Genomic DNA, 14,572 nt, shown 5'->3' on the forward strand with positions numbered 1-14,572 from the left:
ATTATAAGCTGCCCACCAGAACCCTAAGGTCTCTTTCATGGCTTATAGGACTCTACAGGGCTCATGGTAGGTATTTAATAAGCACTCATTGAAGGGCCCTTACAAGATACAACTAAGATTAATAAAGATATCAATAATGTAGTTTAAGTTATTATATAACATTTAAATATTTACAACTTCTGCCAACAATATAGTACTTGGATAGGTACATAAGGGACTAAAGAAAATTAGTCTTAAATGATCCATTTTAAACCTTTAAAAAATTGGAAAAGTTGTACATAAATCACAGATTAACATGACATATCAAACTGACCACAACATATGGAGACCATAGGATTATAAAACTTTTAAAAGCTTTAAAAGCTGGTTAGAGAGGACCATTGATTCTTTATTTTTGTTTGGAGACAGGATCTTGCTCTGTTGCCCAGGCATAGACCACACAGTGGTCTCATCATAGCTAACTGTTAACCTCATATATGTGGCTTTAAGTGATTCTCCTGTCTCAGTCTCTCAAGTAGCTGGGACTACTGGCACGTATCACCATGCCTGGCTGATTTTTCTATTTTTCTGTAGAAATGGGTTCTCGCTCTTACACAGGCTGGTCTCGAACTCCTGGCCTCTAGCAATCCTCTCCTCTCTGCCTCCCGAAGTGCTAGGATTACAGGCACGAGCCACCTCATCCACCCTTTAAGGACCACTGATTGCGAAGCATCTAAGACAGCTCATGAATGTACAACGTTTTTAGGGTTGATTACAGAGAGCATCTTTGTAACAAAAATAGTAATGATTTCCATTTCACCTATGGAAACATCTGTTTGCTTTCCTTTCATTGAGGGTCATCCAATTTACAGACATTTTTCAGAGTACTTACTATAAGAGGTCAGAAAAACTCCTTTCTATGATAGGTACATATGGGGGGAAAAAAGAATAAACATTCTCACTGCATTTGGTTCAGAATCTTAAGTACTATGAATTTTTACCAAGTGATTTTTTATTTGCATAAAGTATATACTAGCAATTCAACTTTATGATAGTGAAATGCAGGCACACCTCAATTTACTGTACTTTGCTTTACTGTGCTTTGCAGATACTGCTTTTTTCCCCGCACAAATTAAAGGTTTGTGGCAACCCTGATTGAGCAAGTCTATTGGTACCATTTTCCCAAAAGCATGTGCTCACTTCATGTCTCTGTGTCACATTTTGGTAACTGTTGCAATATCTCAAACTTTTTCATTATTATTATATTGGTTAAGGTTATCTGTGATCAGCTATCTTTGATGTTACCACTGTAATTGTTTTGGGGCATCATGAACCATGCCAGTATAAGAAAACAAACTTAATAGATATATGTTGTGATTCTGACTGCTCCACTAATTAGCCATTCTCCCATCTCTGTCCCTCTCCTCGGGCCTCCCTATTCCCTGAGACATAATACTGAAATTAAGCTAATTAATAACCCTACAATGGCCTCTAAGCATTCAAATGAAAGGAGGAGTCACACATCTCTTACTTTAAATCAACAGCTAGAAATGATAAAACTTAGCAAAGAAGGCATGTTGAAAGCTAGGCCTCTTGTCCAAGTTAGCCAAGTTGTAAATGCAAAGGAAAAGTTCTAGAAGGAAATTAAAGGTTCTACTTCAGTGAACACACAAATTATAAGAAAGCAAAACAGCCTTATTACTAATATAGGGAAAGTTTGAGTGGTCTGGACAGAACACCAAACTAGATACAACATTCCTTAAACCCAAACTCTAATCCACAAGAAGACATTAACTCTTTTCAATTCTATGAAGGCTGAGAGAGGTGAGGAAGCTGCAGAAGAAAAGTTTGAAACTAATAAAGGTTAGTTCATGAGGTTTAAGAAAAGAAGCTATCTCTATAACATAAAAGTGCAAAGTAAAGTGGCCAAGTGCTGATGTAGAAGCTGAAGCAAGTTATCCAAGATATCTACCTAAGATAATTGATGACGGTGACTACACAAAAAACGCATTATTAACGGTGCTGGAACAAGCCTTCTTTTGAAAGATGCCATCTAGGACTTTCATAGCTAGAGAGAAGTCAATGTCTGGCTTCAAGACTTCAATGCCTCAAAGCACAGGCTGACTCTATTGTAAGGGACTAATGAAGCTGGTAATTTTAAGTTAAAGTTAATAGTTATTTATTGTACCAAAAATCCCAGGCCCCTTAAGAATTATGCTAAATCTACTCTGCCTATGCTCTATAAATGGAACATCAAAACCTGGATGACACCACATTTGTTTACAGCATGATTTATTAAATATTTTAAGCCTATGGTTGAGATCTACTGCTCAAAAAAGAGAGATTTCTTTCAAAATACTACTACTCACTGACAATGAATCACTCAAGAATGCTAATGGAGACATAGAAGGAGATTAATGTTGTTTTCATGCCTGCTAAAATCCATTCTGCAGTCCATGGATCCAGGAGTTATTTTGACTTTCCAGTCTTATTAAGAAATACATTCTGTAAGGCTACAAACTGCCAGATAGTGATTCCCTTGATAGATCTGGGCAAAGTAAATTGGAAATCTTCTGGAAAGGATTCACTTTACTAGATACCATTAAGAACACTAGTAATTCATGGGAAGAGGTCAAAATATCATTAACAGGAGTTTGGAAGAAGTTGATTCTAATTCTCATGAATGACTTTGAGGGGTTCAAAACTTCAACGGGAGAAGTGACTGCAGATGTGGTAGCAACGGCAAGATAACTAGAATTGTGAGTGGACCCTAAAGATATATGACAGAATTGCTGCAATCTCAATGAAACTTGAATGAAGAGTTGCTTCTTCTGGATGAGGAAAGAAAGTGGTTTCTTGAGATAAAATCTACTCCCAGTGAAGAAGCTGTCAACATTGTTGAAATGACAACAAAGGAGTTAGAACATCACATAAACTTAGTAGATAAAGCAGCAGCAGGGCTTGGGAGGATTGACTCCAATTTTGAAATAAGTTCTACTGTATATAAAATGCTATTAACAGCATTGTATGTTTCAGAAAAATCTCTGGTGAAAGGAAGAATTCAATCAATGTGGCAAATTTCATTGCTATCTTATTTTAAGAAATTGCCGCGGCCACCCCAATCTTCAATAATCACAACCCTGATCAGTCAGCAACCATCAACATGGAGTCAGGATCCTCCACCAGCAAAAAGATTATGACTTGCTAAAGGTTAGCATTTTTTAGCAATACTTTAAAATTAAGATATGCACCTTTTTAAATACACAACACTACTACAAACTTAACAGACTACAGTATAACTTTTACATGTACTGGGAAACCAAAAAATTGGTGTGACTCTCTTTATTGCAATATCCATTTTATTGCAGGGATCTAGAACTAAAATTGCACTACCTCATATGCCTACTCAACAATTTTTTGTTTAAATAATGTCTTGTAGGCCGGGCACGGTGGCTTCATGCCTATAATCCTAGCATTCTGGGAGGCCGAAGTGGGAGGATAGCTCAAGGTCAGGAGTTCAAGACCAGCCTGAGCAAGAGTAAGACCCTGTCTCTAATAAAAATAGAAAGAAATTAGCTGGACAACTAAAAATATATAGAAAAAACTAGCCGGGCATAGTGGCGCATGCCTATAGTCCCAGCTACTCGGGAGGCTAAGGCAGGAGGATTGCTTGAGCCCAGGAGTTTGAGGTTGCTGTGAGCTAGCCTGATGCCACACCACTCTAGCCTGGGCAACAGAACAAGACTCTGTCTCGGAAAAAAAAAAAAAAGTTATGTCTTGTAAAAGATTGGCAAAAACTGTTTTATATATATTCTGAGAGTAGATCATCTAGACATAAATCTAGACTATTTTACAGATGCATTTCCTGTGGCAAGTTCTTGGATTTCTCTGTGCTCAGTTTCCTCATCAGAAAAACGAGACTAGTAATAGTGCTGTCACCACTGTTCTTGGCACATAGCAAATACTCAATAACTAGTAGTTCTTATCATTAGAAACACCTGGATTTAAAGGATATACTCTGTAATGAATATCAATTTACCAAATTTAACATTCATTCAAAAATATTTATTGAGCACTTACTATATATCATAACTTTTCTAGAAGTTAGTAACAGCAGCAGCAGTAAACAAAACAAAGTCCCTGCTCTCAAGGAACTTACATATCAGAGATAACAGAAGAATACATGTAAACAGAGGAAGACAGGCACAGGGAGGAAGAGTGATGTGTGTGAGTACATGCTACGTAATATATGCAGTCACTGATCAGAACACAGAAAAGAGAATGGTAGGAGATGAAAAGCTAATCACGTACAGGCACATAAGCAGTGAGAAGCCACTGGTGGTGGGGGGTTCTGAGCCAATCTGATTTTGTATTTTAAAGAATCTCTCCTGCTGCTGTGTGGAGAGTAGATTATATGGTTAAACATTTGATATGGTCTCATGAGAGATGAGCTACACTTCAAAAGCCCATTCAGTACCAAATTTATAACTATAAGCCAACCACATCAAACTATATATTTAACCATGATAGTTCAACTACATATTAAAACACAAAGTTTAATGCATATAACCTTAAACCTCTTTAAAAAATGACAAATGAAGAATATGAGAAAAATTAATATGAAAAGGCTAAGTATGCTTATTTGCATTGTTCTTTAATGATTTACTAAAAATGCATGAAAACAAATGGCAACAAATTGAATTTTCAATGCTTTTTCCCATTATAAAAGCATAGGCTATCTGAATGAGAATTCTAAGAGTGAAATATTTCACAAGCATATATGCACATTTACCACACAATGGTGAGTTTACGTAAAAGTTATAAAGAAAATGATCTATATTAGAACTATGCAGAACTTAAATACTGTCCTAAGAATTGAGAAACTGAACAAAATTCATGTCAAAAAATATTCTAAAATAACTGGCTAAGTAGATTTTAATTTTTATTATTTTTTCTTTTTTAGAGATGAGGTCTCACTATGTTGCCCAGGCTGGCCTCTAACTTCTGGGTTCAAGCAATCCTACCTCCCACCTCAGCTTCCCAAATAGGCACTAGACTTTTCTTAAGTGAAGTACAAAGCATGTATGTCTATTACTGCACATTAAAAAAAATCACTCATATTTAGTAATTCATTAGCCAAATCTATCCACAAGTCATAAATAGCTACAAATTGGCTCCAACATGAGAATATATTATGTTCCTTTACCTACATTTAATTTGCAGGCAAAAGGGCCCTGGTAAGCCAAAAGAATTTCTTGCCAATTTGGAAGAATGGGCTAGGTAACTGGAAAGCCCTTTCTGAAATGTGCTTTCATTATATATACTGCTCATGTATTGTCAGAGACCATGAATTTGGTATTGCATATTTTAGTGGATTCTTTTTCTTGATATTGTTCAGTCTCTTAAGGATAAACTGTCAGCTTCAATTTGCACTCATAAAATAAATCTTTTTATGTTTTAGAAGAAATGTTTTACACAAGCAGTTACTTTAAAATCCTGAGAAAATACAAAACAAGCTGAACAAAATATTAAGAACTGGCAGATGGAAACAGCAATATGTCTTTCCAAAGACTTTATTCCTCAACATGTCTTTTGAAAGAGTATTTCTGCAATATGCTTTATAATAATAAAGTAGAAGCCATTTATGATTTGGTAAAAATAATACAAGGCACAAGCAACAGAGGTATTTAAGTGAGTTTTCCTATATGTAGGCTGTCCGTTCAGCTTAAGAGTTTTAGGAGAGAGTGCCCACTATAAATGAGTTCATGGATGAAGACATGGTTCTTACATACTTGTAGTAGACCTAAGATTTCAATCCAGTTCTCATCGTTGAACCAGTTTTCCAGATCCATTAAATACCACCTGGAGGTGCCTATGTATAGTGGGAAAGTATTTGACAAGTAAATTACTATAAAAATGCGAAGATGGACAAACACACATAATTAGGCTAAAGAAGCAAAGCTCATATGAAGTGACATCTTAAAAAAAGTCAAGAAATAAACAGTGAAATATGTTGTTTCAGAAGGTAATTGTTCCAGAAGGTAAATCGGTCTACAGTGAGACTAAAAGGAGTTAACTCTTTGTATATAAGAACCATGAGAAGTACTAAAAATGTTCTTTAAATTTGTGATGTAGTCTTGCTCCCAAGACTGGAACTTGAATTTGATTAAGTGACTAGATAAAATTGCCACTTTATAGGAAATACAGAGAATAGAAGAACAATTAAGTAACACCAGGGGGGTGTAATTAGTAAAATCCAGATTGAAAGAAATGCAAATAACTCAGTTTCTTCAACAAATAAACTGTGTGAGGGGGAAAAAATAAGACGAAAGGTTGAACCTATAGATTGAGGGAATCAAGAGACATACCAGTCAGAAACATCAAAAAGGAATTACGAGCCAACTGAGAAAGGAATACTGACTGGACATCTAATATCAAGGAGTTACATTTTATTTAAGGCACAATAATGGTATTGTAGTTATAGTCAAAAAAGATGACTCCTTACCTTTTAGAGATTGATATTTTTAATAGATGAAATGATAAGTTTCTGGGATTTACTTCAAAATATGGAATGGGGGTGGTGGGAATACAGCTCATGCAAAATTAGCTAAATTGTTGAAGCTGGGTCACGTGTCCATAGAAATTCATTAGAATAGTCCATCCATTTTTGGATATATTTAAAATTTTGCATAATAAAAGCTAAAAGTTCCAGTTAGATGGTAGATCTAAAAATGAAAAGTAAAACAACAAAGCTTCCAGAAGATTAAAATACTTAGGAACCTATATGCTTTCTTATCTCTTAAAGGAAATATTAAATACTGGAAATGAGTAAGAAAATAATATAGGAGTACAGAAAAAAATTCAACAGTGGAGTCATACTGTAAAAATTGAGGTACTAGTAAGTGGTACTTAAAATAAAAAAGCCTAAGTACTTTTAGTGGCCATATCAGTAAACAGATGAAATACTACTTGTAAATACTGAAGGGCACAGGAAAACATAAGAGGCAGCTAAGTGCCTTTTAAAAACACACTGACAGTAGTACTAAATAGACTAATTTAAACTACAGAAAAACCACCCTTAAGAAATGCTGGCAGAAGATAAATTAAACTCATCTTTCTTCAGAATTAAATTCTTTTTTCTTTTTAAGTTTTTTTTTTTTTTTTTGAGACAGAGTCTCACTTTGTTGCCCAGGCTAGAGTGAGTGCCGTGGCGTCAGCCTGGCTCACAGCAACCTCAATCTCCTGGGCTCAGCGATCCTACTGCCTCAGCCTCCCGAGTAGCTGGGACTACAGGCATGCGCCACCATGCCCGGCTAATTTTTTGTATATATATTTTTAGTTGGCCAATTAATTTCTTTCTATTTTTGGTAGAGACGGGGTCTCGCTCAGGCTGGTTTCGAACTCCTGACCTTGAGCGATCCGCCCGCCTCGGCCTCCCAAAGTGCTAGGATTACAGGCATGAGCCACCGCGCCCGGCCCAGAATTAAATTCTTAATATCTACTTGTGTCCAGTTAGTAGGAAAAAAGAAGGATAATTAATTCCTTGTTTTAGCAATAACAATTACATACAATTGTTACAGAGAAAAGTTGATATGGGGAAATTAGAAAGCGGACAATCATCTCATTATCTTTGTTTTTAAGTTCCAAGAAGCAAACTGAATAGAGATTTACTTGTAAGATAAGGAAAATAAGGGGAAAGACATCTGAAGAGTGAAAGAAAAGTAAAACCCAATTATAAGTTCAAGGTGTGGCATATTTAAAGTAGCAAGGTTCTTGAAGGCACATATTATACTTTTCAAATTCAGAAAATAGAGTACTAATCTAATAAATAAATGTGTTATCTGTTGAAATAACTGAATGTATTATTCTCTATAAAAGGTTCTCCTTATGAGGTCGGATAGACTAGAACAGTAGTTTCTATAGTTCTATTACATTATTTAAATATTTAGGAACTAAAAACAAGCAAATATACACCAACAAAAATCGGAAAAATGCAAGATATGCTGAAGAGAATAACTTATTATAAAATGGATTATCTATAACAGCTGCCTTAGGAACCTAGCCACAGATGTTTGAATCACTATCCTAAGAAGAAAAAGGGCCGCTGATAAAATAGATTTACCATTAATATTACTCCCTGCAAGGAAAGAGAAGAGTTAGCTAGTTTGAACAATAAGTAGTTTTGATCTGCTACTACTGTGTCACCTTCACTACACTCCCCAAATTTGTAAAGAAAATGAAACAGAACTGCAGCAACTTTCAATTTATACCATGAGATGACAAAATATAAACACGTTCAATTTTATTACAGTTCCACGTAAAGGGAGATGGGTCATAGGATAACAATGGTCAAGCTAGTCCTAGTTGGTGGGAATAGTGTCACTTATCCTTTCCTGCCACAGCTGCCTTCTAAGCAACTTGACTATGAGTGGGAGGAAACTGGCACTCCAAACTCTGGTTGGCCTTCCCAGCTTTATCTGGTTTCCTGTAGTTCCACAATGTTCTGCAAAACAGATCCACTTATTACCACCAGGAGGTGCAATAAATGTGGAAAATATTCCCCCACTTCCAGAAAGTCTTCAAGGCTTCAAAAGCCAATGTTTGAAATATATCATTATATATACTTAAAAACTGCTAACTTACTGAATCTAAGAGTGGCTCAAGACAAACATTTTGAAAGAGTACATTTTTCTTTCTGAAGTAAACCTCATTGGGTTGGGATACATAACTAAAAGTTCTAGTTTTCCTGAGTCATGGGCTATATTTATTGTATAAAACATTTAAATATAATATTCATTGATTTCTACTTTTTAAGAATATTTCCCTTTCCAGCCTAAATTGTCTCTGAAAGATAATGACTTTCCAAAATTTGTCTGCCATTCTGAAATAATAGTTCTAAATATTTCTCCTTGATGGAAACTCATTTTTTAAATAGCCAACAAAGCTGAAAAAAGTCTTATTCTAGCCCAGTCCTCTCATTTACAGACAAGAAACCCAAAGTCTGGAAATTCATGTGATTCTGCCTAAAATCATACATATGGCTAGTTTAAAAGGTAGTGTCAGAATTTGAACCTAGACATCCAAACCCCTTAACTAGTGCTCTATCATACAAGCCCTCATATCTATTAATATCAGAGCAATCCTTAATCACCTCATTGTTTCCTCATCTGCAAATTTCCTCATCATTTTACCCCTCTGATAATCAGAGCAGTCATTCTATGGATCTGCTTCCTCTCCATTATGGCATTTTAAGGTGCACAGTCTAACTGGACACAATGCCACAGGGACATGGTTCTGCAAGATGCTTACATTTTAGAGGAAGAATTTCTTCTCTTCTTGCCAGTGAAAGATAAAAATTAAATCCTGAATACTCATCAGTAAAATAACCTCATGTTCTAATCTTAATATGTGTCAGACACCCACGAAAGCTTTAAAAAGTCCTTGGTGGTAACATTCTTGTATGTTCTTGAATAACTTCGTTCAAATCTACATCCTAAATTGTGTAGTAAAAAAGAAAATGGATGTTATTTTCAAGAAGAGTAGATTACTTGGTAACTACTTACACAACAAATTCAACCTGAAGTACTTCAAGATTAGTAACATAGGTGATTAAAACAAACAAATATGAAAAGAGTAACAAGAACAGGAATATTGCCTTGATTTCTATCTTCTGAAAAATGTACATCTTCTTCAAATTTTTGGATACTACAAATCTAGTCCTCTAAGATAATAAGGTGTTTCTTAGTGGTTTTGTCTGCTGTCCTCTGACTTGGAAATAAAGAGGTAGTTTTGTAAGGTCTTCTTCTGGACTTTTAAAAACTAAGTCGGTATCGTAGTCTATACACAATATATTAACTCAATATCCAATGAACCTGGATCCAGAAAAGAATCATTATTTTATTTCATCTTTGGTAAGCAAAATCCAAGGGTATATAAATAGCAAAATAGTCAAAAATTAATATCTGAAGGCTTAATGGCCAAATGAATAGTTGGAAAATTATTAAAGCAAATCATTTTTCAAACTTGGAGCTTCTCACTTAATAGTTTATCCCACTATAAATGCAGAACATTTGTTATAGTTTCAAAAGTATACTGATTTAAACAAATTGTGTTAATAGCTTTATATGCAATCTAAGCTCTTAGCCATTAATCCTCATAACGAAATTCTAAGCTAGGTATCATTACTGTATTTTCATTTTGAACCAGAGAAAACCAGGACACTGTGAGGTCCAGTAACTTGCCCAAGGTTACAGAACCCAGCTTGAACCCAGCTCTACGGGTTCTGAAACCCACGCTCCTTAGGCACTCTACAGCTTTCTTGATAGCACAGGAAAACCTGAAAATACAGTCAAACTCTAAGTTCTATCTGATGTATTATCCAAGTCACTGAGAATTATTTTGTTTTCTGGTGTCGAGAAAACAGTTTGCCATCTACACTTCCTGATTTTAGGTTAAGGTGGGTGGCACAAATGAACTGTTTTTTTCACCACACTTATTGCATAATCACTGAAACCCAGAAGGAAGAGGACTGGTTAAATTTTTAAACTTTATTTCCTGCTGACTTAGAGGATCTTATTTAACCACTGTTATATCTGATCTTATCAATTTAAATGTTAAGGTTTTCCTAATGCAGTAAGACACTAAAATTACTTCAGTCTTAAAGAAAATCAACTATGCATTGATCATTTTACCTGTCAGGGAAGTTAAAAGCAGATCAACAGGATGTCAACCTGGGTTGTTGTCTTCATTAGGGGAAATTTCATAATGACTTCTTAATTAAACCGAATGGAACAAGTAGCCCACCAAACATGAAGTATAGTGGAAAGGGAAACAGAGGAAAAGAACTACAAGAAGTTATATGATCTACTTTCACTAGTGTTAGAAAAGCAAAGGATGAGTCTCCTCTTGAGTAACTTCAGCCTGACCACAATGGCCACTTGTTACACCTACCACCCACTCCAACACTTCAGGTTCACTAGGAATTAAAAGGTGCCCAACAAGACATACCCCAACCAGGCCTAAAGTCTCTCCGTACCACACCCTGAGGGACACAGAGGACAGGTGCATTGCGTCCCCCACCCTCACACCTTCCTAGCAGCCCACGAGGCAAAGCTCACAGCTTGGGGCCAAGACAGTCCTCCGGCCAAGGCAGTGACCCAACTCCAGACAGCCCGCCCCTTCCTCTGACCAAAACGTCCGCACCCAGGGGCTGAGGTAGTGGCAGGGCCAGGAAAGCCTGGATAGGAGAGAAGGGGGCCAAGAGGACGTTTTGAGATGAGGGAGGGGTCCCTCCCCAGCCTCGCCCGTGGGGACGAGGCCCGTGGTCGCGGAGGGAGCCGGCAGCCGCCATGATGGGGCTGGCTGAGCCGGGGGGCGTGACGAGAGAAGCCCCCCGCGCAGGGCCAGCTCCCTTTCACCCCTTCCCCCTCCCCCGCGAGGGCCTCGGCCACAACTGCCCCCGATACTCACGCTTTGTCCACCAGCTCCCGCACCTTCCACATGTTCAACATCGTGCCCCGAGCGGGCCGGGCCGCCGCCTCCCTCTCCTGCTCCCCACGGACCCCGGGACACTTCCGTGCCGGGGCAAGTCCAGGCCAGGGTCGCAGCCGCCCACCGCCTCGAACTCCCCCAGTCAGCTTCTTCCCCTGCCACAGCCGCCCCGCCGCCGGTGACACGTCGAGACGCGGCGGCAGAGGCGCTGCGTGGAGCGGAAGTGCCCGGCTTTCCGCCGCTGCGCGCGAGGCACGCCGGGACTTGTAGTTCTCTCTGCGTTCCGGGCGGGCCGGTCAAGTTGCCAGAGTGGATCTGCTGACCCAAGACGGGATGCTTTCTCTTAAGTCCTCGTCCCTAGCCCTAGAACTACTGAGCACGAAATTCTGGGGGTGGGGCCTATCGATCGGTGCTTTAACAAATTCTCCAGGAGATTCTTATCACACGCAAGTTCAGGACCACTGGTGTAGGATCTAGCCACACTCAAAAGTTCTTTTCAAAAGTCAAGTATTGTTATGTTATTAGTAATGATTACACGGAAGTGTGAATGACTTATGCATTCTTCATTGACAGATACAACGCTGTATTTATTTCCAAATGTCCACATATACTTAAATCTCTAAGCCTTAGTTTCCACCCCTGTACGTTGAATTAGTTCTATTCTAAATCCTTTCCACTCTAATTCTGATACAATGATTTTATGGACCCCCTACTAGATACCCTTGTTAGATATTTTATTATAAACCTCAGAAACTCAGTTCACGCTCGCTCCATGGGAAATTAGAAAGACAACACAATATACGGACACATACACATATATATGTATTTTGTATATGATGCACCCAAGAACTTGGCAAGTTTGGGTTCTACACGTTATACATACTGCTTTCGGTTTTTTGTTGCACTGGCTGTCATCACTTCATTTTTCCCTTATTCATTTTTATCAATGTTCATGGTAAAGCTTCAAGCAAACTTAAATTTCATTTGGTCCAACTGCTTAAATTTTAGAGTTCTTTTCATTCTACAAATATTTATTGAGCATCTTTTATGTGCCAGAAGTAGGGAATACAGCTGAGGCTCTATCTCTCTTGGAGCTTAAAGGTTGTTGGAGGAAACAGGTAATAATCAAGGAAATACTTGAGATAATTGCAGATAGAAAGTTCTAGGAGAAAACAAAATGATATTTAGAAAATAATGTCAAAGGAAAAAAACACTAGGAAATGTTTAGGGCCTCTCTGAGGACATTGTATTTAAACTGAAACTTGAATAATAAAAAGTAGCTGACCAAATGAAAAGATCTGCAAGAAAAGAATTCCTGGTAGAGGGAACTGATGAAGACTCTGATTCTCAAACACATGAAATTGATGGTTGCTAATCATGAAGTTAGGTAATCATAATCTCAAATCAATTACCTAGGAGCTGATTCCTAGCTGAATACCTGTAATCCCAGCTACTTGGGAGGCTAAGGCCTGATGATAGCTTGAGGAGTTCAAGACAAGCCTGGGCAATGTAGGGAGACCACATTTCAAAAACACAGAAAACAAAAAACCCAGAACCTCTGATCCCTCAAGTCAAGCCACCTCTTCAAATAGTATCCACTTAATTACTGAAAGCAGTTTTGGAAGGGGTTTCAATAAGGCTTTGGGATTAAGGCCTCAAGAGAATCAAGTTGAGGGAATTGACAGGCAAAAAAGTACAAAAAGCAGAAATCAAGACAAAGCTATCTCAAAGCTTTTCAAGATAGGAGTGCTTAGGCTGACACAAAGTGAATTAGAGAGGTGGGGGGAGGGGCAGGTAAAGATAAGCAGAGATTAGTAGAGGAATAGGGTTTTCAAATGAGAAGTTTGTGTTTTATGTTGAAAGAACTGTCCAGCCCAAGATTCAAAGGATGGAATGTGGCCAAAGGAGATAAGAAACAGAAACTACTTTGCATAAATAAGAGCTCAGCAAGTTAACTTTCAAACAAGGGAGTCCAGAGTGCACCTGCAGAATGGGCCTGGCACAAAAACAACCACCTTCCCTGCCCTGGCCTATTTGTGTGTTCACAGTAGTGCATAGTCAACCTCATCAGAGTTATCCAAAGGATACAATGCTATTGTCTAGTTTGCTCATTCCAACACCAAGTTTGGGTGTACCCAGACTTATTCCAGAGATGTCACCTATGGCATTTTCATAGTCAGCTGGGGCCATCTAGAATGTAAATATCCACCTTTAAATTCAAGAGAACCCCTAAAGGACTCAGAAAAACCAGACCAGGAGAGTTTGTTAAAAAGTGGTCTCCAGAGACTAACCATTTGCCTGTCAACAAATCGTTCCATTTTTACCTTTTATCTTGCAACTTTGAGAGCAGTTTCCATAGTAACTTCTTTGTGGCAATTCAAATATGTCCATGGTAGAAAAATAAATGAGAAAATGCCCCACCCACCCCTCTTCAGAAAAACATATTTTTTCACTAAATGAGCTGACACTTTTAGTAAGGCCAAACCAACATGTTTTGAGGGGGAAAAGAAAAACATACTCAACTTTGTTAATTACATGGGAGAAGCAGTGTAGACAATGGACGGTGACTGCTTATCTCCTGTGGTTGGTTCCCTGGTGTTTCCTTAGGAGGAGTTTAATTCACTGTATACAGGTATGGCAGCCATGAGCAAGCACCGTCTAGACCTCCTTTCAAGAGAACCAGTTGGGAGGAGTGTGGTTGGCTGACCGCTTCCCGCCGTCTTTCTCTGGGACCATTTATGCCAAGGCCATGCTCTCTCTGGGCTATTCTTGGCAATGACTGAGCAAGGTATCCTGGAGCTGGCCCATTTCACCCCAGTGCTGGACTCCTCTACTGGCAATTACTGACCTGGGCTTTTTGTCACCTTCACCCAGATTTCCTTAGAGCTTTGCTGCAGCTGGACACTCTTCCTAACTAATCCTCCTTCCTTATCTCTCTCCTTTGACAGGTATCAGAACTTCCTTGTGGTCTGAGGCTCTCCCCACCTACTCTTGCTCTCCCTTCCCTTTTTTCCTGCATAGGCATGTCCCCTGATAACTCTTACACTTCTGATTCCATCTTGGCATCTGCTTCCTGCAGTACTGAAACTGACCCAGCAGGCTA

The 14,572-nt window shown here is 38.3% G+C and overlaps 1 protein-coding gene across 3 annotated transcripts in view; it reads right to left on the reverse strand.

The window, feature by feature from the left end:
• CLINT1 (clathrin interactor 1) overlaps positions 1-11,691 on the reverse strand; it is a 64,061-nt gene extending 52,370 nt beyond the window's left edge. For all 3 annotated transcript variants that reach the window (XM_012781558.3, XM_012781560.3, XM_012781559.3), the window contains exon 1: positions 11,449-11,691. In XM_012781558.3, coding sequence (XP_012637012.1) covers positions 11,449-11,489 — 41 coding nt within the window. In that variant the 5' untranslated portion in view covers positions 11,490-11,691. The remainder of the gene's footprint in view (positions 1-11,448) is intronic.
• Positions 11,692-14,572: the final 2,881 nt, after the last annotated feature.

Source organism: Microcebus murinus, chromosome 21 (genome assembly GCF_040939455.1).
Source record: "Microcebus murinus isolate Inina chromosome 21, M.murinus_Inina_mat1.0, whole genome shotgun sequence".
In the NCBI taxonomy this organism is placed as follows: Eukaryota; Metazoa; Chordata; class Mammalia; order Primates; family Cheirogaleidae; genus Microcebus; species Microcebus murinus.